We start from the raw sequence: 26,506 nt of genomic DNA, 5'->3' as shown, positions 1-26,506 counted from the left end.
GCTGAGAAATGAAGAGTCACACTGCCGCAAAAATCAAAACAAAAACGATTTTATTGCGTCCCCAGTCACGGAGAAGAGTTATGGTGTCTCAGTCAGCAAACAGGGCTAGTACCATTTGGATGATCAAATCTTTAAAGTACAGTATCTAATTTTTCCTACAAGAGTCCATGAGGCAAGTGAAAAAAGATTTCTACCAGTAATTCCACGCCCCGGGGTGTTATACACAGTGAGAGACGAGAAAAGAAGAAAGAAAAAGCCCCGGCGTGGTTTCCTGGAACTTTCGATCAGGAACCTTCCTGCAGGCGGATCGCCCCGTTGTTCTAGAGTGCCTGCAGGTCCGCGGCACCCGCAGCTCAGGTCGCCAGTGCGCACGCGCAGGATCAGCCCCGGCGCGCGGGCAGCGGTCCCAGCTCGGGCTTGACGGCGCGCTCCCGCCCTCAACCAGCTCCCGAGCTCCTCCCTCTCCCTCGGTACTTCTCGAGCCGCCGCGCGGGAGGGAGGCCGCGATGGCAGATGAGATCGCCAAGGCTCAGGTCGCTCGGCCTGGGGGTGACACGATCTTCGGGAAGATCATCCGCAAGGAAATCCCCGCCCAAATCATTTTCGAAGATGACCAGGTAGGCACTGGGCGTGGCCTTGCTTGTTACTAAGGAGGGGCAGCCGTCCGTGGACCCTCTGGCTTTCCGGCGGAGAAGGGAAGGGGCCCTGGAATCCAGGGCGACGGCTCGCACGGCGTCCTGTGCGGGCCCCTGGCCAGCGGGCAGGCCGCGGCCGTGGCCGAGGCGGCCAGTCGGCGGTGCAGACGCTCCGGTTACGCATTATCAGTCTCGGGCGCGGGCCCCGCCGTAGCCCGCGGGTCCTGCCCCACGGGGCCTGGGCGCGTGTCGGGGCGCGCTGGGCCCCGGGCGTGGGCGCTCGCCAGCCACGCGCCTGCCTCGGACCTTGCCTGAGTTAGGAATCTCACAATCTCGCCAGCGCTCTCCCTGACAGGGAGAAACCCGATAGCGCCCTGACACGGGCCTAATCTTTGCCATCTCCCGCGCACAGTCGGCCTGCCAGGGGCATTCCCGGGCGCTTCTCCGCGCGGCGCGGCGCGGCGCTCGGGGGCCGGGGCGAGCTGGCGCTCTGGGCGCGGCGGAGCCGGGTGGCTCGACGGCCTCCTCCGCGCGATCCAGACCCCGGCTGTGGCTGCTGACTCCGGTGAGAAGTGGGCCTGCGCCTGGGATTTGCTTTCATGCTGCATCTACCGCTCAAGATTTTGGACTTATAAGCAGCTGAGTAGTTCCTTTTATATTGGACAGGAGGCAATTTTTTATGCCAGGAAACTCAGCATATAGTTTTTGTTGACTCCATTATAGGTGAAATTCAGTTTTAGAAAGGCCGAGTTGAGGCCACTGAGACATCCTGTGTAAAATATTTAATGGATAGTTGTATTGATGGGTTTGAGTCTCAGATAAAGCTAGACAGAACGTTGACTGGTTTAGATGGAAGTGTTTTGTAAATTTTTTGTTAGTTTGACTTTAAGAAATATGGAAATAAGAGAAACTTGGTTTATCGTTTTATGCTACTAATAGCATGCTTAGATTCAGAACGTATCTAGAATTTAATTAGGTTCCTAGAGGTGTATGTGGTTTAAATGCTTTTATTTGTCACTAGTTAGGGGGGAGTTTTGTTTATTTCTTTTTTAAAATTTCCAGTTGGGTCTTACAAATAATCATTGAATACTGACTTTTGAATGCCCTAAGTTCAGCTATTTTAACAGCGTGAAACAATCTGAATGATGCAACATTTGTATGGAGTACCACGCAGATAAGCATGGATGGGTTGTATTAGGCAGCTTCCACCTTCAGTAGAGAACATTCAGGTAGTGTTTTATTTACGGACACTTCTATAGAGTAAATAATTTGTCTAAATGCTACTCTTCTTCAGTTCTATGAATGAGAATAGGTTTATTTCTTAAATAGTCCTGTAAAGTGAGAAGAACAGGTATAAAAAAATATTAGGGAAATATGTAATTATAAAACTGATCACTGCTGTAAAGGAAAAAACCCAGAAATTGTACAACAGGGGCCCCTGACCTGGAGAAGGGCATTGATGAGAGGTGGGGGGAACTCAGAGAAGGTTTTATTCAGAAATGGCATATTATGCTGGGAGCTGAGGAATGAATAGCAGTTTAAGTTAGATCAAAGTTGGGCCTGGGAGAAGAGGGGATCATTATAGTAGAGGGAATGGGCTTTGAAGAAGCCCTGAGGGTGAAGAGACATAAAGACTGTGAATGTGAGGAGTTTCATAAGATGAGAATGAAGAGATAGGCAAGTATTAGTTTGGCTGCTTTCTACTCATCCTTTAGATCTTGGCTTAAATGTCAGTACCTAAGAGAGATTGGTTATAATCTTTCATATCAGCCTTGATTTTTCTTTTGTAACAATATATGACCTTTGGTTCTTCCCCATTAGACTAGGTTCCATGAAAAGGACTATGGAACCTGATGTATGGGCATACTTTAGTTTTCTTAGCACCCAGTTACAATGCTTCACATGTGGTTAGTATTCAATAATTACTTGTTGAAGAATGACAAGTTTAGCCTACCAGATGATAAACTAAAACTTTGATTTTTTTTTTTTTCCTCCTTTTTCCTAGTGTCTTGCCTTCCATGACATTTCTCCTCAAGCACCAACACATTTTCTGGTGATACCTAAGAAATATATTTCTCAGATTTCTGTAGCAGAAGATGATGATGCAAGTGTAAGTAAATTACTAACACAATTTATCTATATTCTGCTTTTTAAATTGGTAGATTAAATTTTATCCTTCAAGTGATGTAACATTTTCATTAGGCTTCAGTACAATGTTTAAGTAGTTTGAATTTGATTAAAAAATATATTCAGAAATAAGATACATTTTTTGAGTATGACATACGTCAGGAATTGATGTGCTGTGTGATCAGATCATACCAATTCAAATGTTGAAATCATGGCTGAAATTCTAGTAATAAAAATGGCTTTTAGAGGGTGATAATGTGCAAAAAACATTGGAGGCATATAGTAAAAGGAGGGTCGTTAATGTATGAAACCCCAAATAAGTAAATCCGAGGAATTACAGATATTGCTATTTCTGTCATTTTCTATGCCCGAAAATCTGAAATAGTTATCCCAAAGTCCATGTAAGAAACTTTCCAACTTTCAATTACAAACCTACATGCTTAGTATTCTAAAGTTTGGTTACTAAGTCCACAAATGAGAGCAAAGGTTGACATTATACAGCTTTTGAGCCAATTGTGGCTGGCTACCTGTTTTTATCATTGGTTATATTGGAACACAGCCACTGTCATTCATTTAATGATTGTCCATGACTGGTTTTGCTCTATAATGGCAGAATTTAGTAGTTTTCACAGCGGCTGTATGATCCACAAGCATGAAATATTTATTATATGGCCCTTTACAGAAAGTTTACTGACTCCTGGATTAGAAGCACCAGCCCAGAAACAGAAAAAAGGACTGTTGAGGGTGGTCCAGATTTATCCCTTATCTCTGTAGAAGGAATTAGAAAACCTGTGAAAAAAGATATATAGACAGTCCTCATTATTTCAGATTCAGTATTTGAGAATTTGCCTACTTGCTATACTCACGATGCTTTTGTCATTTGTATCATGCGCAGAGTGGCAACAAGTTTGAGTTGCCCAATATGCTCATTCCCAGCTGAGGTTGAGCAAGGTGACACGTAGCCTTCGTGTTTCAGCTCTTATACTGTATTTTTAGTGCCATGTTTTTCACATTTTTTGCTTTTTGTTGGTGATTTCACTGTTTAAAATGGCCTCCAAGCATAGTGCTGAAGCACTGTCTAGTGTTCCTAAGCTCAAGAGGGCTGGAATGTTCCATATGGAGCAAATTCATGTGTTAGATAAACTTCCCTCAGGCCATGACGTTAAGAGTGCTGTGGCTGAGTACATGTTAATGAAGCAACAGTATATATTATATAAGGTGTCTTTAAACAGAAACACACATAAAACAAGGTCTATGTATGATTGATGATGCAAATATTGTGACCAGAGGCTTCCAGGAAACTAACCCTGCATTTCCCCTGGGAGCAGTGGTTTAGTATTCTCTAATTCACTGTTTGTGACAACTTTATAGAACTAACTAGTGGCTAATGAGAATCTACTGTAAACTTGAAAAGCAGCACAGCAGTTCTGGAACCACATAATACATGGTCACATAGGCTTAATAGCTCAGCTCCTATCTGATTAGTATAATATTATAATTAATTTTCATAGTTATAATTCTGAGTGGTCAAGAAAACATAAATTATTTTGAATAAACTTTAAGAAAATAGAATTGTATCACATTGAAAGATTTCAATCCAAAAATATATGTAGATTTCCACCATCTTAGATCTATAGAAAATATTTATTCACTATTGCTCTTTACATGAGGATTTATGGTATTTGTTTATTTAGATCAGGGTTTTTCAGACTTCCTGTAGAGTAACTGTTTTCCCAAAGGAAACCTTGTTAAGTGTCTGGATTTCTCAGGCTATTTTATATTTTACTCTTTGCTTTTTATTGGACTGTATTTTGTTGTTTATAGAAGTTTATGGAAATTTCTGGAACTTAGTTGCATGTTACTGACTTATGTATGTATAAATGAGAGGAATTATAAATACGGCTATTTCTGTCATCAAATATTAGAGCTGGAAGAGGTTCCAAATCTTAAATATAAGCAGGAGCAGGTAATCACACGTTTAAAAACAAATATATGGAAGGCTGATGAAAATTCTAAACATTTGTTTCTTTAATCTGTGTGCTTTGATAATCCTAATTTTAATTATGAATTAATTTATTGGTACTAAAGTCTATATATTATTAAAATGCCAATATCCTTTAAAACTGGATAGAGTAAGTGAGGGAAGAAAATGCCCTAATAATCTAATACTAAAGAAAAGAAACTGAAGATGCTTCCATAGTCCAGGATGGTTGTGTTACTTGAGTAATATGTGTTTTTTTCCCAAAACTGTTATGGAATTGCTGATTTAAGTGGCATAATTAATATGTTCAGTATAATTTAAGTAGTACTTTGAATGTCAAAGGTAATTCAATTGTTTTTACCAGTGCCGGTGTCTATTTTGTTTTGAGAAGCTGTATGAGACTGGGTTATCAGGTATTCACCTGTTTTGAGGGTACAAGTCAGTGGTTTTAAGTATGTTTACCGAGTTGTGCAACCATCACCACAGTCACTTACAGAACATTTTGATCACCCCAACAAGTTCCTCTTCCCACCCCCCAAACTCCTGCCTGTGAGGGCTAGGCAACCTACTTTCTGTTGCTCTAAATTTGCCTATTCTGGACATTCATGTAAATGTAATCATACAAAATGTGTTATTTTGTGACTGTTTGTTTCACTTAATGTAATGTTTTCAAGATTTGTGTTGCAGCACAGAGTGTATCAATATTTTATTCCTTTTTATGGCTGAATAATACTCTGTTGTATGGATATACCACATTTCGTTTATCTGCTCATCGGTTAATGGATGTTTGGGTTGTTTTCACATTTTGGCTGTAATGAATAATACTGCTATGAACCTTTGTGGACAGGTTTTTGTTTGAGTGTATGTTTTCATTTCTCTTGAATATATACCTAGGAGTACAATTGCTGGGTCATATGGTGGTTTTGTTTAATCTTTTGAGCAACTTCCCAGCTGTTTTTCAAAGTGGCTGCACCATTTTATATTTCTACCAGCAGTGTGTGAAGATTTCAATTTCTCCACATCTTCACCACCGGTAGTTATTATTTGTCTTTTTGATTGTAGTCATCTTCATGGGTGTGATGTGTTGTCTTGTGTCTTTGATTTGCTTTTCCCTAATTGCTAATGGTAGGTAGCCTTTTAAGTTATGATTTATCTTCCTTTTAAGGCAAAATAATTATGGTTCCCAAACTGGTAAGTAATTTGTCCTCTTTGTCTTGCATTAATTTTCTATATTATCTCAAATAATATTTTTAATTTTAGTTTTGATTCAGATTGATATAATCTGTGTACTCAAGAGTGTCCTAGTTTAATACAGTGTGTTTGTTTACAGATAATGTTCCTTCTTTTTCTATATTTTAACTCAAATAGTGTGTTTAGGTCTCTGCATCCTTGTATGTAGTAGCCTACCTGCAATGACAGTATCATTAACACACATTTTCTTCTACCAGTTGTGCATATTCAGTCACTGGAAGAGTTATCCAATGTGGCATACTGCTGGGTAGATGCGGGGATGGGGTGGGGGCACAGGCATCCCAGCTTATCTTCAGAAAGCCACGTATTAATTTGTCCCAGTTGCCTTCATAAAAAGTTAAGATGTGGTAATTTGTGTCACTCTCTTGTGCATGGATCAGTCTGCATTTCAGTCAGCCCTGACATACCAGTGATAGGGGTTTTTCTAATGAAGTAGGGTCATGATTCTAGCCTTGAACCAGGGGGTGGGGGAGCTGTATTATCAAAGAGGTCAATTAGAGACCTGTTAATCTAAATGACTTTGACATATTTTCAGTGTCAACATTTGGCTACATATTTAGTGTTCGTCATATTCTCTTAATCGAACCCAGTATATAAAGCAACTCCTTCTACTTCTTTTCCTTATTATTTGGTAAAAGAGTGATTCGGTGCTCTTTATTAGCATTTTATCTGACACCCTACTTGTTGGATATGAACTTTATCTCTGGTGATCTAGACTTAATCGTGTATACCTGTTCCTTAGTCTGGATTCAATCTTCTGTACCCATCTTAGGCTGATGTGTAATGTAGCTTCATAATGACATTGACTGGAGAAGGTCATATGGCCTGTGGTAGGAATATAGTCATCCTTTCCAAGTTAGGGAGGCTCCTGACCTGGGATATAAGAAACTCATTTCTATTATACCTGGCACTTTGGAGGTGATGGGCAAGATGAAAAGTACATTTTGTATCAAATCTCTACTTATTGCCTGTTCTTTTAAAAAACTATTGACAACTTAAGTAAATGGAGAGAAATATCTTATTCATGGATTAAAAGCTTTATATCATGAAGATGCCATTTCCCTCAGTTTGAGCTATAGATTTGTGCAATTAAAATAAAAATTTTGGACCTGTACAAACTGATTCCAAAATATATGTGGAAAATTCAAAGGTTTAACAGGAGCCAAAACCTCTTAAAGAACATGGTGGGGGCTTGCTCTACTAGTCCAGTTTTACAGCTACAGTAGTTAAGTCAGAACAGTATCAGCCCAGGGACAAATGGAACTTTGGAAAGAGTTTAGGAACAAACTCTCACAGTGGACCTTCAGTATGACATTCATAATGCAGATCAATGAAGAAAGGATTTTTTGGAGGATAACTTTATTCTCGAAAATTTCAAACATAACAAGTAGGGAGAATAGTAAGTACACTGTATCCTTATATATCTGTTATCCAATTTCAACATTTATAAACATATCAATTCCAATTAATCTATGCTGTAATCCATATCTGCCCCATCCCTAATTTTTTTGAAGTAAATCCCAAACATGTCATTTTAAGATGGACTTTTTTTAGTAAATGATGCTGTGATGATTGTTCATATAAAACAAGATAAAAATCAATTGGATTGATTGGATTAAGGACCCAATTAGGAAAGATTTTTAGAAGCTAAAATTGGAAAATATGTTTATCATTTCGGGGTTGGGAAGGATTCCTTACCAAGAAACAAAAGTACAATCCTAAATAAAAGGGTTGATTAATTTTGAGTACATTAAATTAAGAGTTTCTGTAATCAAGAGACTCAAAGAGCAAAAGGCAGAACAAACTGAGGAAAAGATTGTTGGGAACCTGAAGTTGGGGGAGAGGTGGTGAGAGTAAGGAGGGTCACCAGGAAGCTTCTAGGATATGGCAGTCGTATTTTCTTTTTTGACCTATTGGTAGGTATTATAACTTTTGTTTTTATATTATTTAAATTTTTTTTTGTTTATTTTCATAATTTTACGTGTGTGGTGTTTCACAATACAATTTTTAAAAATATAGAAATTAAAAACGTGTTTTACGTCTTCAGTATTTTAATTATTTACTTGCAGGGGTTACCTTGTTTTTTTTTTAAATTCAATTTTATGGACATATATTCTCATGCCATACAGTCATCCAAAGCGTACAATCAGTTGTTCACAGTACCAGTTGCGCATTCATCACCCCAGTCTATTTTTTTGAACATTTTCCTTGAACCAGAAAAAGTGAAAGTAGGAACAAAAAATAAAAGTAAAAGGGAATACCCAAATCATCCCTCCCCTTCCACCCTATTTTTCGTTTATTTTTTTCCCCATTTTTCTAGTCATCCATCCATACACTGATAAAGGGAGTGTGGTCCACAAGGCTTTCACAATCACACTGTCACCCCTTGTCATCTACATTGCTATACAGTCGTCTTCAAGAGTCAAGGCTACTGGGTTTCAGTTTGATAGTTTCAGGTATTTACTTCTAGCTATTCCAATACATTAAACCGTAAAAAGTGTTATCTATATAGTACGTAAGAATGTCCACCAGAGTGACCTCTCAACTCCATTTGGAATCTCTCTGCCACTGAAACTTTATTTTGTTTCATTTCATATCCCCTTTTGGTCAAAAGATGTTCTCAATCACGATGTTTCATCCCAGGAGTCATATCCCGCACTGCCAGGGAGATTTACACTCCTGGATTCAGATCCGTGTAGGGGGAGGGCAGTGAGTTCACCACTGAGTTGGCTTAGCTAGAGAGAGAGGGCCACATCTGAGCAACAAAGAGGTACTCAGGGGGAGACTCTTAGGTACAATTATAAGCAGGATTAGCTTCTCCTTTGCAGTAATGAGCGTCATAAGGGCAATCCCGTGATAGAGGGCTCGGCACATCAAACTGGTAGTCCTCAATGTTTGTGAGAACATCAGCAACAATCCAGGTGAGGAAGCCCAGTGCCTCTGCATTTCCCCCCAGCTCCTCAGGGGGACCCTGCATATATATTTTTATTCTCTGTTCAGATTACTTTGGGATGTGTTGCTATTTCATGCCAACCTATGCAAACCTACCAGGTCTCACCTCCTACCAAAAGTTCCATGTAATTATGGTATTTGAACAAACTGCATGAGTTAAATTGTTTAGGAAATACAGATCTTGCACCAACTAAACATCTCTTCCCTCGATCTCACATGGGATTTGAAGTTTTTAAAACACAGTCAGTATTGTCCGTTGCCCTTTGGTCCGATTTGACTTTCCTAAACACATCTACTTCATTCATATCTCTAGTTGAAGTCTGGACTCTTTTTCAGCTTTTTTTTTTAAACAGTCGCTGTATGTGCTAATATTGACATTCATATCTGCTGAGTTCTAGCTCTGAGTTTCAGGTGTCACACAGATACCCAAAGTTCCAAGGATCAATGAGGTTATACACAAAGGGATCAGCGCCTCGGAATCTGGAGACATCCATTACAATTCAGGAATAGATGTGACTGCTCTAAGAGCTTACAGTCTAGGGATTGGCACAATAAGCGTTCTCCTGATAAGCCGTGCTCTAGGTTCAATTCTGAGTTTACACATTGCAGTTAGTTCATATTGGTGAGACATTATAGTGTTTGCCTTTGTTTCTGGTGTTGGTGGGGGGGTACCTTTTTAAGTGAGAAATAACTTCTGAAACTTAGAAACTTTAGGGCATTATTTTTTTTATGCAACTTTATTGCAGCATATTCACATACGATATGATCATCCGAAGTGTACAATCAGTTGTTCACAGTATCATCACAGAGTTGTGCATTCATCACCAGATCAATTTTTGAACATTTTCATTACTCCAGAAAAATAAAGGTAAAAAAGATCACCCAAAACATCCGATGCCCCCCATCTTTCCCTATTATTCATTTACTTTTTGTCCCCATTTTTCTACTCTTCTGTCCATACACTGGATAAAGGGAGTGTGAGCCACAGGTTTCCATAGTCAACATGGTCACACTGTACAAGCTGTATAGTTATACAGTTGTCTTCAAGGATCAACGCTGCTGGGTTGCAGTTCAACAGTCTCAGGTATTTTCTTCTAACTATTCTAATACACTAAAAACTAAAAAGGGATATCTATATAATGCGTAAGAATAACCTCCAGAATGACCTCTTGACTCCATTTGAAATCTCTCAGGCATTGAAACTTTATTTTGTTTCTTCTCTTCCCCCTTTTTGTCAAGAAGGCTTTCTCAATCCCATAATGCTAGGTCCAGGCTCATCCCCGGCAGTCATGTCCCATGTTGCCAGGGAGATTTACACCCCTTGGAGTCATGTCCCATGTAGGGCAGTTAGTCCACCTGCCAAGTTGACTTAGAGGCCACATCTGAGCAACAAAAGAGGTTCTCCGGGATGACCCTTAAGCACAATTATAAGTAGGCTTAGCCTCTCCTTTGCAATGACAAGCTTCATAAGGGCAAGCCCCAAATTGAGGGCCCTTCTAAATTGATAGTTCCCAATGCTTGCGAGAATATCAGGAATTCCCCAGGTGGGGAAGTTTAATATTTCCAGATTTTTCCCCAGTCCCTCAAGGGGACTTTTTGCAAATACTTTTTTGTTCTCTACCCAAATTACTCTGGGATGTATCGGGGCTTCACGTTAACCTGTACAAACCAACCAGATCTCACTCCCTACTCAAGTTTCCATGTAATTATGGTGCTTGAATAAACTGACCATACAAGTTAAATTATCTAGTGTGCTACAGAAAATATAGATTTTGCACCAAATAAACATCTCTTCCTTTGGTCTCACAGAGAAGTTGACGTTTTAAAACACAGTATCATCCTTTGCCCTTTAGTCTGATTTACCTTAGTCCTAGCTAAGTCCATTTCATTCATATCTTCTAATTGAAGTCTGATTTCCTTTTCAGCTTTTTTAACAGTTACTGTATGGGGTAATGCTGACATTCATAGCTACCAAACTTAGACTCTGAGTCTCAGAGTCAAGTTCTAGGGACTGACCAGGTTATACACAAAGAGTTCAGCGTCTCAGAATTTAGAAATAACCATTGCAACTCAGGAATAGATGTAACTGCCATAAGAGCTTCTGATCTAGGAACCTTTACAATAAGCCTTCCCCTGATAGCCTGTGCTCTCAGATTCAATTCTCAGTGTTTGCACGTTATAGTTAGTCCATATTGATGAAGCATTATAATGTTTGTCTTTCTGTTTCTGGCTTATTTCACTCAGTATACTGTCCTCAAGGTCCATTCACCTAGTTGCATGCCTCACAATTTCATCCTTCTTGCAGCCGCTCAATATTTCATTGTATGTATGCACCACAGTTCATCATTCCTTTTCATCAGTCAGTGTACCCTTAGGCCACCTCTATCCATTGCAAATTGTGAACACTGCCACCAGAAACACCAGTGTGCAAATGTCCATTTGTGCCTCTGCTCTCAGTTCTTCCAAGTACATACCCAATAATGGTGTTGCAGGACCATATCGCAACCCCATACTTAGCTTCCTGTGGAACTACCACATTGACTTCCAGGTGAGCTGCACCATTCTGCTTCCCCATGGGCATTATTTTTTAACTCAATATATTTGCACAAATTACAGAGTTCAAAGGTTAGAGTGCTTAATGATAAAATATTGCTCCATCAGCAATAACAAAAAGATGAAAACTTCAGAATATTAATGTTTAACATTCAGTATAATTGCACAAATCATGATATTTTAAGGTCAGAGTCTTATTCATATACAACTCTTGCCAATAAGGATAGATAACATGTTAATTTTTACGTGATTAACTTTCTAAATTGGAGTTTTAAAGTCAGGTCATTTACATAAAAAGTTTTTTTTTCTAAAAAAGATTGAATGAAAAAGCTTTAAAACTGTGTTAAATTCTAATTAAATTTGTGACCATCATAGGTACATAGTCTATACAATTTAATACTTAAAAACTGGGAATTTCCCCCTATTTCAAACCTCTATTTCGAAATTAACAAATAGAATACCCTTTCCTTTAGTATAGGTTTTAAATAGTCATCCATTGTTTGGTGACAAGACATTGTCTTATTTATAACTTCCTCTTGAATGCTGTAGTTTGTCCTCTGGACCTTGCTAAATCTAGTCTACTGCTTGGGAACTTAACAGGGCCCTATGGCAGACACCTGGTCGCACTCTGGGTCCTCGTGTTTCTTTTTTTGCCTCAGTCTGTGGGCAGTTTGTTTCCATTTGCACACGGAATCTTTTTGTGTGGTGCCAGCTTTCTTACCTGGTGAAAAATAAAGGGGATTCTACTGTTCTATGATTTCCCATAGCAAGAGAACAAAGGTGAGGGGTTAGCTTCTCTTACCAACAATCTAACAAACTCTTAGGAGAGGGAACTTCTGTGGTTTCTATGGCAAGAAAAAGAGGAAAGGGAGAGAATCTATGTTTCTATTCCAAAAGCCAAAATAAGCTCTAGGATAGTAGACTCTGCTGCTCATGCAGTAAGGTCCATTGTAGTCTGAAGCTTATGGACCTTACTGCATGAGCAGTAGAGATTCCTATAATGCCAGTGAGGCATTTAAGGTCACTAAAAGACAAGGAATGGGTTTTATATACCTTTTATACAATATTAAATTCAGTAGGCAAGCAATATTACCACACTCTGTTCAGTGTTCTACCTTCAGAAGGGTCCTGATTCCTAGACCTGATTTTACTTCCTTGGTGTTTGGGGACAGCAACAAAGAGGTTTCTGTACCTTGATAGGTGAGATTCTTCTGTCTCAACTGGGGTGGTCGTCCACCAAAGAGAGAAGATGATGTATGTCTTCTGAATTAGTCTTCCTAGGGCAAAAAAGGAGTTCCAAGCAAGGAATAGTTGGTTAAATTAATTTCCCCTCTATATAGAAATACAACATACAGGAAAGAACTCAGTGGCCGGCCCTTCATCTTTTAATGCTGTTGATACCATAGGAAAGAAATAGTTATGTGGTTTTATTAGTGGGTACAGGCCTCAATTAAAAATTTTCCTAAAGCTCCTAGTGATAGATTGTATAATTGTTCATAAATACCCTCCTTTGGGAATATGTTACTTCTGTCTCATTGATGTCAGGCCAGTTCATGAGAGTTGATTCTGCCAGTGAATGCAAGCAGAGGTAATATTTGCCACTTTTAGAAGAAACTTTCTAAAAGCCAGCCCTGTTTTGCCTTGTTCTCTCTTCCCTCTGCTACTGTGCCCACATAGAGACTGCTCCAGTAGCCTAGGTCTCAAACTGAAAAAGACAGAATATAGAGCCACAGTCAAATTGGGATGAACATGTAGCACAGGAGATGTGTCTTTGTTGTAAGCCGTATTTTGGGGTGTTTTTACTGCAGCATAACTAAACCTATCCTGATTGATACACTCTCCCATTCCAAGAAAACAAGATGTCTTGCTATATTAAGAAAACTTGAATATTGCTTGGAATATGATTTTAAATGTTTTATTATTTAATTGAGCAACAGATATATGTCTCTAGTTTACTGAAATTAGTAATGAGCAAATATTTAATCTTAATGGAGTTTTAAGTAGTAATTTATATTATATTGGGTTTAAATGATACCCTGAATATGTGCCCAAAGGGGGTATGCTTCATCTTGGCAGTTTTTTAGTTTGAAATTTTAGTTTGGTAGTTTGTTATTTAATGGCAGGAAGTTGTAAATTGCCTGTGCTTAAGCAACTTATTTTTCTTTTCCAGCTACTTGGACATTTAATGATTGTTGGCAAGAAATGTGCTGCTGATCTGGGCCTGAAGAAGGGGTATCGAATGGTGGTGAATGAAGGTTCGGATGGGGGGCAGTCTGTCTATCATGTTCATCTCCATGTACTTGGAGGTCGGCAGATGAGTTGGCCTCCTGGTTAAGCAGTGATCAGGCTTGCAAGTTCCAATATGTTAACCTTGGTAAATTTCATTTTGCCTGTGTATGGAGAGATTGATGAAATAGTTTTAAAAACTCAATAATAAAAGACATTGTTGCATGTTTTGCAGTCTCTTTGAGTCCTTTATTTGATTTATTATTTTAAAATATATATTTGAGGGAGTGTATGAGGATGGGATTCGTAATTTAGGTTTCTTTTTTCCCCCCTCAGAGAAGATCCAACTTGTGAACGTTGTTAAAATGCTGTGACTGGTATTTGAAGACAAATGATAAGATTTCAAAATTTAGCTATAGCTTTGAAATTTCCTTCTAGGCTAAAATCATGGAATGTTTGGGAGATTTTTGTTTTTCTGAATTTTTTTTTAATGCAGTTTTATTGAGGTATGTTCACACACTACATAGAACCATCTGAAGTATACAATCGCTGGCTCACAATATCATCACATAGTTGTGCATACATCTCTATGATTGATTTTAGAACATTTTGTTACCCCAGAAAAAAAAAATAAAAGTAAAAAAGAAAACCCAAATCCTCCCATACCCCCTATCCTCTCCTCCCACCCATTATTGACCCATAATGGTGTGGCACATTTGTTACTGTTGATGAAAGAATATTAAAATATTACTGTTAACTATAGTTCGTAGTTCGCAATCGGTATTATTTTTCCCATATATCCCTCTATAATTAACTCCTTGTAATAGTGTCGTACATTTGTAGTTCATGAAAGAACTTTTTATTTATACAATTAATGATAGACATTGTCCCCCACAAGATTCACTGTGTTACACATTCCCATGTTTTAACCTCCAGCTTTCCTTCTGGTGACATGTGACTCTAAACTGCTAAATTTAGATTTTTTTTTTTTCTCTCTCTTTTTTTTTTTTTAAAATTCAGTTATATTGAGATATATTCACATACCATACAGTCATCCATGGTGTACAATCAACTGTTCACAGTACCATCTTATAGTTGTGCATTCATCACCCCAATCTATTTTTGAATATTTTCCTTACACCAGAAAGAATCAGAATAAGAATTTAAAAATAAAAATAAAAAAAGAACACCCAAATCACCTGCCCCCTCATCCATCCTACTTTTCATTTAGGTATTGTCCCCATTTTTCTACTCATCCATCCATACACTGGATAAAGGGATTGCGATCCCCAAGGTTTTCACAGTCATACTGTCACCCTTTGTAAACTACATTGTTATACAGTCTTCAAGAGTCAATGCTACTGGATTGGAGTTTGGTAGTTTCAGGTATTTACTTCTAGCTATTTGCATATATTAAAACCTAAAAGTTATCTATTTAGTGTGTAAGAATGTCCACCAGATTGACCTCTTGACTCCATGTGGAATCTCTCAGCCACTGAAGCTTTGTTTTGTTTCATTTTGCATCCCCCTTTTGGCCAAGAAGATGTTCTCAGTCCCATGATGCCAGGTCCAGATTCATCCTTGGGAGTCTCATCCTGTGTTGCCGGGGAGATTTACACCTTTGGGAGTCAGGTCCCATGTAGGGGGGAGCGCCCGCAAAGGTGGCTTTGTTAGAGAGGGCCACATCTGAGCAACAAAAAGGCACTCGGGGAGACTCTTAGGCACAATTATAAGCAGGTTTAGCCTCTCCTTGCAGCAACAAGCTTCATAGGGGCCAGCCCCAAGACAGAGGGCTCAGCACATCAAGCTGTCAGTCCCCAGTATTTGTGAGAACATCAGCAACAATCCAGGTGAGGAAGTCCAACACCTCTGCATCCTCCCCCAGCTCTTCAGGGGGGCCCTGAATATATATTTTTATTTTCCACCCAAATGGCTTTAGGATGTGTTGCTATTTCATTCTAATCCATACAGACCTACCATAACTCACTTCCTATTCAAAGTTCCATGTAATTGCAGTGTTTGAACAAACTGACTGTAGAAGTTATATTGTTTAGAAAATATAGACCAAATAAACATCTCTTCCCTTGGTCTCACATGGAAGTTGAAATTTTAACATACAGTCAGTTTCAACCTTTACCCTTTGGCCTGATTTGCTCTAGTCTTAACCAAATCTGCTTTATTCATATCTCTAATTGAAGCCTGGGCTCTATTTCAGCTTTTTTTTTTTTTAAACAGTTGCTTTATGCCTTAATACTGATACTCATATCTGTCAAGCTCTAGCTCTGAGTTTCAGGTGTAACACAGATACCCAATGTTCCAGAGACAAATCAGGTTATACATTAAGGGATCAACATCTCAGAGTTTGGAGATAGTCATTACAATTCAGGAATAGATGTGACTGCTGTAAGAGTTTACAATCTAGGGACTGTTAAAATGAGTGTTCCTCTGATAAGCTGTGCTCTAAGGTTCAATTCTGAGCTTACACACTGTAGTTAGTCCATATTGGTGTGGAATTATAGTGTTTGCCTTTGTTTCTGGTGTACTTCACTCAATATGCTGTCTACAGGATCCATTCACCTTGTTGTGTCTCACAGCTTCACTCCTCAATTGCTCAATATTACATTGTGTGCATGCACCACAGGTCACCATTCTGTTCCTCAGTCAGTGTACCCTTAGGCCACCTCCACCCATTGCTATCATGAATACTGCCTCCATAAACACCAATGTGCAAATGTCCATGTTTCTGCTCTCAGCCAAACTTAGATTTTTTAATCTAATTCAAACTTAGATTTTTTAATCTAATTCATTTTCTAAGGACATAGGAGTGTTTGATCCATAACTGACAGTTTTGGGTTTGGAAACAATGTTTTATACCCAACCCACATATTTTTCTTGGCTGCTGGGATGAAAGTAAAGGATCAAAGTGTGGGTGTTACAGAAGCTTTGATGACCATATGAAGTCAAACATTGGTATTTTCTTGCTATCTAAACTATCTGAATATTTCTTATGAGGATTTGAAAACATTTTATTTAGAATTAATTTTCCAAATTGAAAACCTGTTGTGTAAGTGTATGTACTCTAGCAAAAATATTTAAGTTGCACATGAATCTGGCTATGTGTAGTTGGGGATGGAACCTCAGTGTCCAAGTTCATATGCAGACTGACAACCAAACCTGTATTTAACATTTTTTCTTTTAACTAGAGAAGTTGTAGGTTTATAGAAAAATCATGCAAAAAGTAGAGTTCCCATATACTCCCCTCACACAGAGTTTTCTGTATTATTAACACTGTGTTACTGCAGTCAAATCTTGTGTTATCATTCTTGCCATTCACCCAGGTTTTCTGAGGTTCTGCAATGCAAATAGTTTTGCTTCTTGGCCTTTCTACACGTAGGCATTTAGCTTTCATTTTCTCCTGTCTGCTAAGTCACTAACCACTTGCTCATTCACTTTCCGGCTTCCAAAATTTCTCTGATACTTGTCTGCTTTTGTATTCTCTCCTATTCTCTTTGTCCTTTTGGGTTTCTTTCTTTTTCAACCTGTAAAAAGAACAGTTTAGTGGGGTTTTGGCACATTGGGTTGGCAATTCTTTGCTTTTCTCCTAAATTTTTTATCTTGTTCTTAGCGATTTTTAGTTTTTTGTTTGTTTGTTTTTGTTTTTTTTTAGGGATATTGGCCTTTTATATGTTAGAAATAATTTTTTCCTAATTTGTCATTTGTCTCCTTACTTTGTTTATGGTGTTAAATTAGTTGTGTAGTTAATGTAACAATTTTGTATTTATTAAAAAATTTAAAATTTCTCACCCAAAGAGAATTTTTAAAAATCATTTTTTCCTTAGTACTTTTATGGTTTTATATTTTATATTAGGGGAAGGTTTGGGGAGAAGTTTTGGAGGGATTTTCATGCCACAGTAAAGAAAGAAATCATGAGAGAAGCATTGGTATTATGTACAAGAAAACTGGTTGAGTCTGCTTTCTTGAGAGCCTCTGGAGTACTGCAGGTATAATTATCTTTTCCAAGAATTTTGTCAAACCATTGCTAATGGATGAAGTAAACAACTGTTAAGTTGTCCTGCTGGTTCTGTTCATGAACTCACTGGCTTAGAGACCTGTGGCAGACAGGCATCAAACCTCATGTGGTAGACAGCATCCAAGATAACCTACAGTCATCTTCGTCTCTGTTATTCACACTTTGTGTAGCGTCCTCCCATACTGAGTCGGGGCTGGTCTCTGTGACAGTATGGTGGAAGTAACAGTATGATTTCTGAGGCTAGGTCACAAAGGGCATTGTGGTTTTAGACCTTGGTCTCTTGAATTGCTCACTCAGGCAGCCCACTGGAGAAAAGAGAGAACAGAGTGAATAGTCAAATTGTGGCTACTTTGGTTAGTCTGTTCAGCACTTGAACAAGTAAAGGTCCAAGAATGCATAGCTGTTTTTCCACATCCATGTATACTAGCTGTCAATGATGCAGCAGAAACTGACATGTTGAGGAACTGAGGCCTCCTCCCAACAGCCAGTAACACTGTGTCAGCTATGAGAATAAACCGCCTTGGAAGGAGATCCTCCAGCGCAGTCAAAGCCCCGAGATGCCTAGTCTTGGCCAACATCTGACTGCAACTTCATGAGAAACCCCAAGGCAGAACTATCTACTCCTGGATTCCTGACCCACGGAAACTGAGAAATAATTACTGTTGTTTTAAGCCACAAAGTTTTGGGGTAATTTATTACATAGCAGTGTATAACTAAACACCATATTTTCTTTTCTCCTTAACAGCTTGACTGTTTTTCCCTGTATCTCTTTAGTTAAATGAGGCCATTTGACTTCTTTGTCAATGGAATGTGTGAGGAACTGATGTATGCCATTTTCAAGGCCCTGAAAAATTCCCCATGCATTCTCTCTTCCTTTGTTGCTGTAAGATGCAGAAAGGCCCCCCAGCAAAGGACATTAAACTGTTTTAATCCATAGCACAGAGAAGAGAGGCTTCTTTTCCTTTCAAGTTCAAGATGTCCTGAGGTAGCAGTCCAGGGCTCTCTTGGATGTCAGCAAGAATTCAGGCTTCTATCTTTCTGCTCTGTCATCTTTAGTGCTTGATTTCTATCTTCAAGGTCACTCTGTGGTCCAGTATGACTGATGCAGCTCCAGCTATCAGATCCTCCCATCAAAAAAGAAAAGGGCAAGTGAAAAAAGGCAAAATATCACATGCTAGCATTTTGTCCCTTTTGTAAGGAGCTTTTCCTGAAGTCCCTCTCAACACTTACATATCATTGGTCACCCTAAGCTATATGAGAGGTTGGGTGCCTTGTCTCCCAGAGTAAAATTAGAAAGGTAAAAGGTAGAGTAACTACTGAGCGACAAGTCAGTTTCTGCTGCATCATTGACAGCCAGTATACATGGATGTGGAAAAACAGCTATGCATTCTTGGACCTTTACTTGTTCAAGTGCTGAACAGACTGACCCAAGTAGCCACAATTTGACTGTATTCACTCTGTTCTCTCCTTTTGCCAACATTGAGTCAAGACCAGGAAACATGTTCTTGACCACCAACTATTTGCTATGAATAATAGTGGATGCACTTTTTTTTTAAATTTTTATTTTGAAATAAATTCAAAGTTACAGGAACAGTTGCAAAAACAATACAAACCCCAAACCCTGACACCCCTCCCCCATACCATGACACCCCTCCCCCATACCCTGATCCGTCAACTTTAACATGCTGTCACACCGCCATTTCTTTCTTTCCCTCTCTCTCCCTCCCTATCTATCATCCATCATCTATTGCTCTGTCTTCTGAACATATGAGAGCAAGCTGCACACATCCTTGAACAAACACTATAATTCACATATACAATTCCCATGAACAAGAACATTCTTTTATGCAAACCCATTAAGCGCAGCTAAAAAGTTCAAGAGATTCAACAATGATACAAAGCTTACATTCTATATTTCCTTTTTTTTTTTCCCCTTATGTCCCAACTACCCCTTTGAGCCTCCTGTCCTCCATCCTCAGATCCCATCCAGGATCAACCTTGGCATTCAATTGTCTTCTATTTAGACTGTCCTTTTTTTTTTACAATTGTGGAAACATATATACAGCCTAAATCTTCCCATTACCCCCCCCCAGCATTCCATTAGTGGGATTAATCACATTTAGAATGTTGTCATGCTATCACCTTCCCACCATCCATTACTAGAAATTTCCCTTCACCTTAAGCAGCAACCCTACACTCATTTCTTAACTCCCCATTGCCCCTTCCTCCACTTCTCATAACCCATACTCTACTTTTCATCTCTATGGTCATATTCTCTGATAATTTCTTTGTGTTTACTGTGGGGCTTAAATTTAACCTCTTAAATCCATAACAATCTTGGTTTTCTTTGATACCAACTTAACTTCAATAGGACCATAAACTATGTTCCTATACTCTTCCATTCCCCTGCCTTTATATAGTTCTTGTCAAAAATTACATATTTTATATTGAGTCCAAAACCATTGATTTGTCATTAGAGTTTATGTATTTATATCCTGTAGGAAGTAAATAGTGGGGTTACAAATCAAAAATTATTGACTTCTATTTGTATTCCATTGTGGTCACAGACTGTGCTTTGAATATATTCAAATTTTTTTTATTAATTTAAGGCTTGTTTTATGTCCCAACATATGGTCTATTCTGGAGAAAGATCTGTGATCACTAGAGAAAAATGTGTGTCCTGGTGATTTGGGATGTAAGGTTCTATATATCTGTTAAAATTCTCTATATCTCTCCTTTCTTTGTTTCTCTGTTGGTAGGGCTCCCTTTAGTATCTGAAGTAGGGCAGGTCTTTTATTGGCAAAATCTCTCAGTGTTTGTTTGTCTGTGAAGAATTTAAGCTCTCCCTCAAATTTGAAGGAGAGTTTTGCTGGATAAAGTATTCTTGGTTGGAAATTTTTCTCTCAGAATTTTAAATATGTCATGCCATTGCCTTCTCGCTTACATGGTGGCCACTGAATAATCACTATTTAGTCTTATGTTGTTTCCTTTGTATGTGGTGAATTGCTTTTCTCTTGCTGCTTTCAGAACTTGCTCCTTCACTTCAGTATTTGACAGTCTGATCAGAATATGTCTTGGAGTGTGTTTATTTGGATTTATTCTGTTTGGAGTTCACTGGGCATTTATGCTTTGTGTGTTTATATTGTGTAGAAGGTTGGGGAAGTTTTCCCCAACAATTTCTTTGAATACTCTTTCTAGACCTTTACCCTTCTCTTCCCCTTCTGGGACACCAATAAGTCTTAAATTTGGACATTTTATTTTATCTATCATATCCCTGAGATCTATTTCAATTTTTTCGATTTTTTTCTCCATTCTTTCTTTTGTTCTTTCATGTTCTGTTCTGTGGTCTTCTAGGACACTGAGTTGTTCCACTTCCTCTAATCTTGTATTATGAGTATCCAGAGTCTTTTTAATTTGGCCAACAGTTTCTTTTATTTGCATAAGATCTTCTATTTTTTTATTTACTCTTGCAATTTCTTCTTTATGTTCTTCTAGAGTCTTCTTTATGTCCTTTATATCCTGTGCCGTGTTCTTCTTCATGTCCTTTATAGCCTGTGCCATGCTCTCATTCTTTGACTGTAGTCCTTTGCTTAATTGTGCCAAGTACTGTGTCTCCTCTGATCGTTTGATTTGGGTGTTTGGGATTGGGTTCTCCATATCGTCTGGTTTTAGCAAATGCTTTAAGATTTTCTGTTGTTTTTGGCCTCTTGGCATTTGCTTTGCTTGATAGCTGTGATCTTCCAGGACCTTGCTGAGGGAAGGCTGTGCTACGTCACAAGTGCGCACCTTCCCTTAAGGGAAGCCCCGGGCCGCTGGGCTGTGCAGGGGCGCTCCCAGACTGATGCAAAAATCACTGAATGGGGCATCTCAACCCCACCCCCCCACTTCACACAGCTCCGCCTTCCCAGCTCCGGGACAACTAGCTGTGGTTGCACCCACAGCCACTGTCCATGGCTGATATTGTGGCATGCATGTGGTGCCGTGGGATACACTCCCCATCAGACTGGGTCTCCTGGCGTGGCTCTGGGCTGTGGGTACGGCCCTGGGCAGGAGTGTCGCCAGCACGCCGGGAAGCCAGCTGCAAGGGGCGCGGGTTCCTTTTCCTTTTGGCTCTCCCCTCTGTCCCTCTGGCCCTGGGACAATCAGCAGTGGGTGTGGGGAGGGCTATCCTCCACGCCAGACATTGAGGCGTTGGCTACAGCCCGCTCCTGCAGTGCTTCACTGCACAGTTCTCACTGCCGTATCTGCAGCCACTCCTGGGTTTTTTTTTTGTTTTTTTTTTTTTAAGAAGAACTAGTCCGTCTCCAAACGCCAGCCTGCAGTTTGCCCACACCGCAGTATGGCCGCGGGACTTTCAGCCGGCTTGCTCACTCGTTTCAGAATGCAGACTCCTGGTTTCATCAAGTGCACGGTCCCTGTGGTTTTAGCAGACCTTGTCCAGCTGGTGTATCGCTGGAAGTGGTATTCTGGGTCACTTTCTGGTTTTTATCTAGTATTTTTCACGGAGGTGTTTTTTTGCCCTGTCTCACCTAGCCGCCATCTTAGGTTCTCCTGTGGATGCACTTTTTTTTTTTTTTTTTTTTTTTTATCTGAGCATCTGATTTATAAAAAAAGTAACAACTTTTTAAGTGATATATCAATTCAAAACAGCATCAAAAAGTGAGTGCACTTAATGACCCTCAATTGGCTCATAATAGAAAATGTTTAATGAACTAGTAACAGAAAAAGTCAGTCGAAGGAAGGCAGAGAAACTTTGTCTTGTAAGGACTAGAACCGAGGGGCTCCATAATCATCTGGCATCCGTTCAATGTTGTACCTATGGTTAGAAATGTACATGATAGGAACTCCAGGGATCTTTCGAATTCTTCTCTTAAGGTCCCGGTCAACTGTGGCCACAATATAACACTTATGCTGAGTTATTCTCTGTACCAAACAGTGATCTGCATAGGTTCCTTTGTGTGTGCATGGTAATCGTTCAAATCTTGGATCCTTGGCGATCCTTAGAGCCATTCAATACTTCTGTCCCAATTTCTCAATTTCAGCCATCACACAGTCAGTTATACAAGGGATACACTTGGCATACAAACAGTCCATCATTAACTGCACTAAATCCAGTTTGGCTGTAATGGAAAAGTTGATAAAGTTGGTATCTACCAGGATGTAGTAAGGTGGGCCCAGCTGTGTATTATATTGGAAAAATAAGCAGGAAGGATGTTGAGGCAATTCTCTTTCCTTGAGTGCACTGGGATCTTTCTTTTCTTTCTTTTTAGGCTTTAATCTATCCTTTTCTTTAAGCCTCTGGTCTCTGAGACTAAGCATTCGCTTCATGGTCGCATACTTCCTTGTTTTCTTTTGCTTCGCCATGTTCACGCCACACCCTGTGGATGCACTTTTAATTCCCAAGTGACGCTCTTTCCTTGCTGCACTCATTTTTGGTGTTCTGTTATACTGATGGCAATAATTTTTTTCTATTCACATTATAGCTTAAAAATAGTAAGTAACATTTTAAAAAGCCTTTTTCTTATTGTATGGGGTTTTAATGAAAGACAAGAAAAAGTGGTTAAACCTTTTGTTCTCAAGTATGTACTGCAAATATGGCAAGAGCTGATTCAGACTCTCCATATTAATCCTTTCATTCAAATGTAAACAAACTATTCGATCGTACAGGCTGATGATAGTAATTCCTCCTTGAATTGATTTATTTGATATACCACAGAATAATAAAGAGATTTTAGCTTATAATAGCTCATTAAGTTTTCTCTTAGTTTCTTATAATTATAGTCTGTTATATAGTGTCTCAGAAATGTGACTTGTACGTGTAATTGCTTATTTAGAGTAAATTTTGATGTTTCTATGTCTGGTTTCTTCTTTTTATTTCATACTAAAGGTAATCTTGCATTTGTCCTAGAAAAAATGTGGTTGGTTTAGCATGAATTCATTGTACTTTGATAGTAACCTGAAAGCTTGGGTGGCTTCATGTTACTTTTTTAAAAGTCGTGATTATTGAGGTATAATTTAAGTATAATAGCTTTATGAATTTTGACAAATTTATGTGGTCATGTATCCATCATCATAATCAAGGTATAGAATATTTTAATTACTCCATAAAGACTTGTTAGGAGACCATTTTATAATCCATGCAAGAGATTATGGTGGTTTGGACCAGTATGTTAGTTGTAGAGCTGATGAGAAGTGATCAGATTCAGCATGTATTTTGAAGGTAGACCTGGCAGGATTGCCAATGGGTAAATTATGAGGCTGAGGGAAAGGTTGGAATTAAGGATTTATTATGTTTTAAGATTTTGAGGAATGACAGGGCTGTTTCTTTGCTGCTGTTGCCTGGGCTAGGTCATGCTGCTGCATTCTGTTGAAGGTTGGAAGGTCCAAGATGACCTTGCTCTCATGTCTAGTAGTTGTTCCTGGCACTTAGCTGAGGTCCCTTGATTCCCCTTTTGATGATCTCTCATTTTCTTGTAGGCTAGACTGACTCCCACACATAGTGGTCTCAGGGTAAGAAACAACCCCAAACTTAGTGTTTTAAAGCAATTTCAAGTTGTTATTTCTGATGATTTGGGGGGTTGATTGGGCAATTCTGCATATCTCATTTGGGCTTATGCTTACAGCTACATTCAGCTTGTGAGTTGGTTGCGGGATGGATTTTGCTAGGACCACTGGATAGTGTGGCCTCTTTCTACATTGTCTTTCATCCCAAGTTTCTTCACAGCATAATATTTTCAGGGCAGTATTGTAAGAGGGCAAAGCAGATGCTGAAATTTCTCTTCAGATCTAGAATTAAGAACTCACACAGCGTCACTTCCACCACATTCTGTTGGTCAAAGCCAAGTTCCAAAGGCCCCACTTTCAAGTGTTTGGAGAAATAGACTTCACCACTGCATGGGAGAGGCAGAAAACTCACATTGAAAACGGGCATGCAGCTTTTTTTTTTCCTGCATCTACTGCGAGAAGGAAGACCATTCTCAGCAACCAGACTGTTGACATTCCAGCAAATGTGGACATCACACTGAAGGGATGCACAGTTATTGTGAAGGACCCCAGAGGAACTGTGGGGAGGGACTTCAATCACATCAGTATAGAACTCAGTCTACTTGGGAAGAAAAAGAAGAGGCTTTGGATTGACAAATAGTGGGGAAATGGAAAGGAGCTGGCTACAGTTTGCACTATCTATAGTCATGTACAAAACATGATCAAGGGTGTGGCGCTGAGCTTCTGTTACAAGATGAAGTCTGTGTATGCTCACTTCCCCATCAACATTGTTATCCAGGAGAGTGGATCTCGGGTTGAAATCCAAAATATCTTCGGTGAAAAATACATCTGCAGGGTTCTGATGAGGTCAGGTGTGGCTTGTTCAGTATCTCAAGCCCAGAAAGATGAGTTAATTCTTGAAGGAAATGACACTGAACTTGTATTAAATTCAGCTGTTTTGACTCAGCAAGCCACAACAGTTAAAACCAAGGATATAAGAAAAATTTGGGGTGGTATCTACATTCTCTGAAAAAGGAACAGTTCGGCCGACTGATGAATAAGATCTAAGAGTTGTGCAGCAATGGAAACAACAAGATGCCAGACCTATTTGTGATTTTAAAGATGCACTAAAATTCATCTTTTAAAAAAGGAGGAGGGGCATGCATACTAAGAGGGGAGGAAGTTGTAGCATTAAAGAATCTATCCACCTCATATTATGAAGACTGCTACTTTCCCTCCTCCTGCCATTAAGATTAACTGCTTCTGAATCTTTTGGTGACTTGAGTTTGTACTTTCTAAGAGAGAAGACAGGCTCCTGGGGCATAAACCTAGGGCCAGATCATCTCATAAGCTGCAGAATAGTCTATAAATGGCTGATCAGTTTTTGCTGTGTTGAGGCAATCTAGTATGAAGGTAGACAGTGTTTAAAGAACGCTTACGAAGGGTATAGTGGAGGGGATGTAGCAGGTCCTCTGAAGCATTCCTGAAAGCTTTCCTAGGCATTTTGCTTGACTGGTACAGTGCACCTGAAAATAGGTGTAGTAGGTACAAATATCAGCCTATAATTCAAGTATGCAAGAAACATTTCTTTTTTTGTTTTTATATAAAAACTTTTTTTTTTTTTGAGGCTCTGATCCATCATGGTGAAAGATTCTTAATCTGGGGAGCTATCTAATTCTAGAGGGTCTTCTATAGTACCATGGCATCTGTCATCTGTCTCTGCAGACATTACTTAAAACTTTTATCTCATTTAATCCTTGTTCATTGATCCCTGTAGGTTGACATTTTGTAATAATAATGACCACAATATTGATTATGATAGTATTCATAGAAATTGCTATTTATTTAGTACCTGCTGTGAGCTGGGCACTGTGCTATATGCACTAAATATAGTATTTTTAAAAAGAAAATAACTGTTTACATCTATTATTACATCCTGTGACACTTGCACAGAGGATTTTATATGTAATGGACACTTGTAATTTTTGATGTCCAGCTTTTGAACACCCTTCCTATTTGAGGGATTCCCTAACTCAATACAGAGGTTGAAATGAAGAGACATCTAATATTCTTGTTTCTCTGCCAGCCAGGATGTAGGCCCTTGACTTTGCCAATCAGATGCACTCATCTGAGATTTTGAATTTGAAACTAATGACACAAAGAAACAAGGACAGTGGAGAGTTCTTTTTTGGTGCCAGTGACAACAACATCCATTTGGCAGGCACAGCAGTGTCCGTGGTGCCAGAACTTGGATCCAGTGTTGAATAC

General features: G+C 39.1%; 1 protein-coding gene and 1 pseudogene across 1 annotated transcript; one reads left to right on the top strand and one right to left on the bottom strand.

Moving 5' to 3' along the window:
* The first annotated feature begins 419 nt into the window (after window positions 1-419).
* On the top strand, window positions 420-13,955 carry HINT1 (histidine triad nucleotide binding protein 1). The gene is made up of 3 exons (XM_037801941.1): window positions 420-617; window positions 2,641-2,745; window positions 13,670-13,955. The coding sequence occupies exons 1-3, from the start codon at window positions 507-509 to the stop codon at window positions 13,832-13,834; spliced, it is 381 nt and encodes a 126-aa protein (XP_037657869.1). The 5' UTR covers window positions 420-506; the 3' UTR covers window positions 13,835-13,955.
* Window positions 13,956-22,439: 8,484 nt separating this feature from the next.
* On the bottom strand, window positions 22,440-23,127 carry LOC119507553 (annotated as a pseudogene).
* Window positions 23,128-26,506: the final 3,379 nt, after the last annotated feature.

The sequence above is a fragment of the Choloepus didactylus genome, chromosome 13 (genome assembly GCF_015220235.1).
Source record: "Choloepus didactylus isolate mChoDid1 chromosome 13, mChoDid1.pri, whole genome shotgun sequence".
NCBI lineage: Eukaryota > Metazoa > Chordata > Mammalia > Pilosa > Megalonychidae > Choloepus > Choloepus didactylus.
Note: the sequence above shows the minus strand (reverse complement) of the source record. Positions and strands in the feature narration are given on the sequence as shown.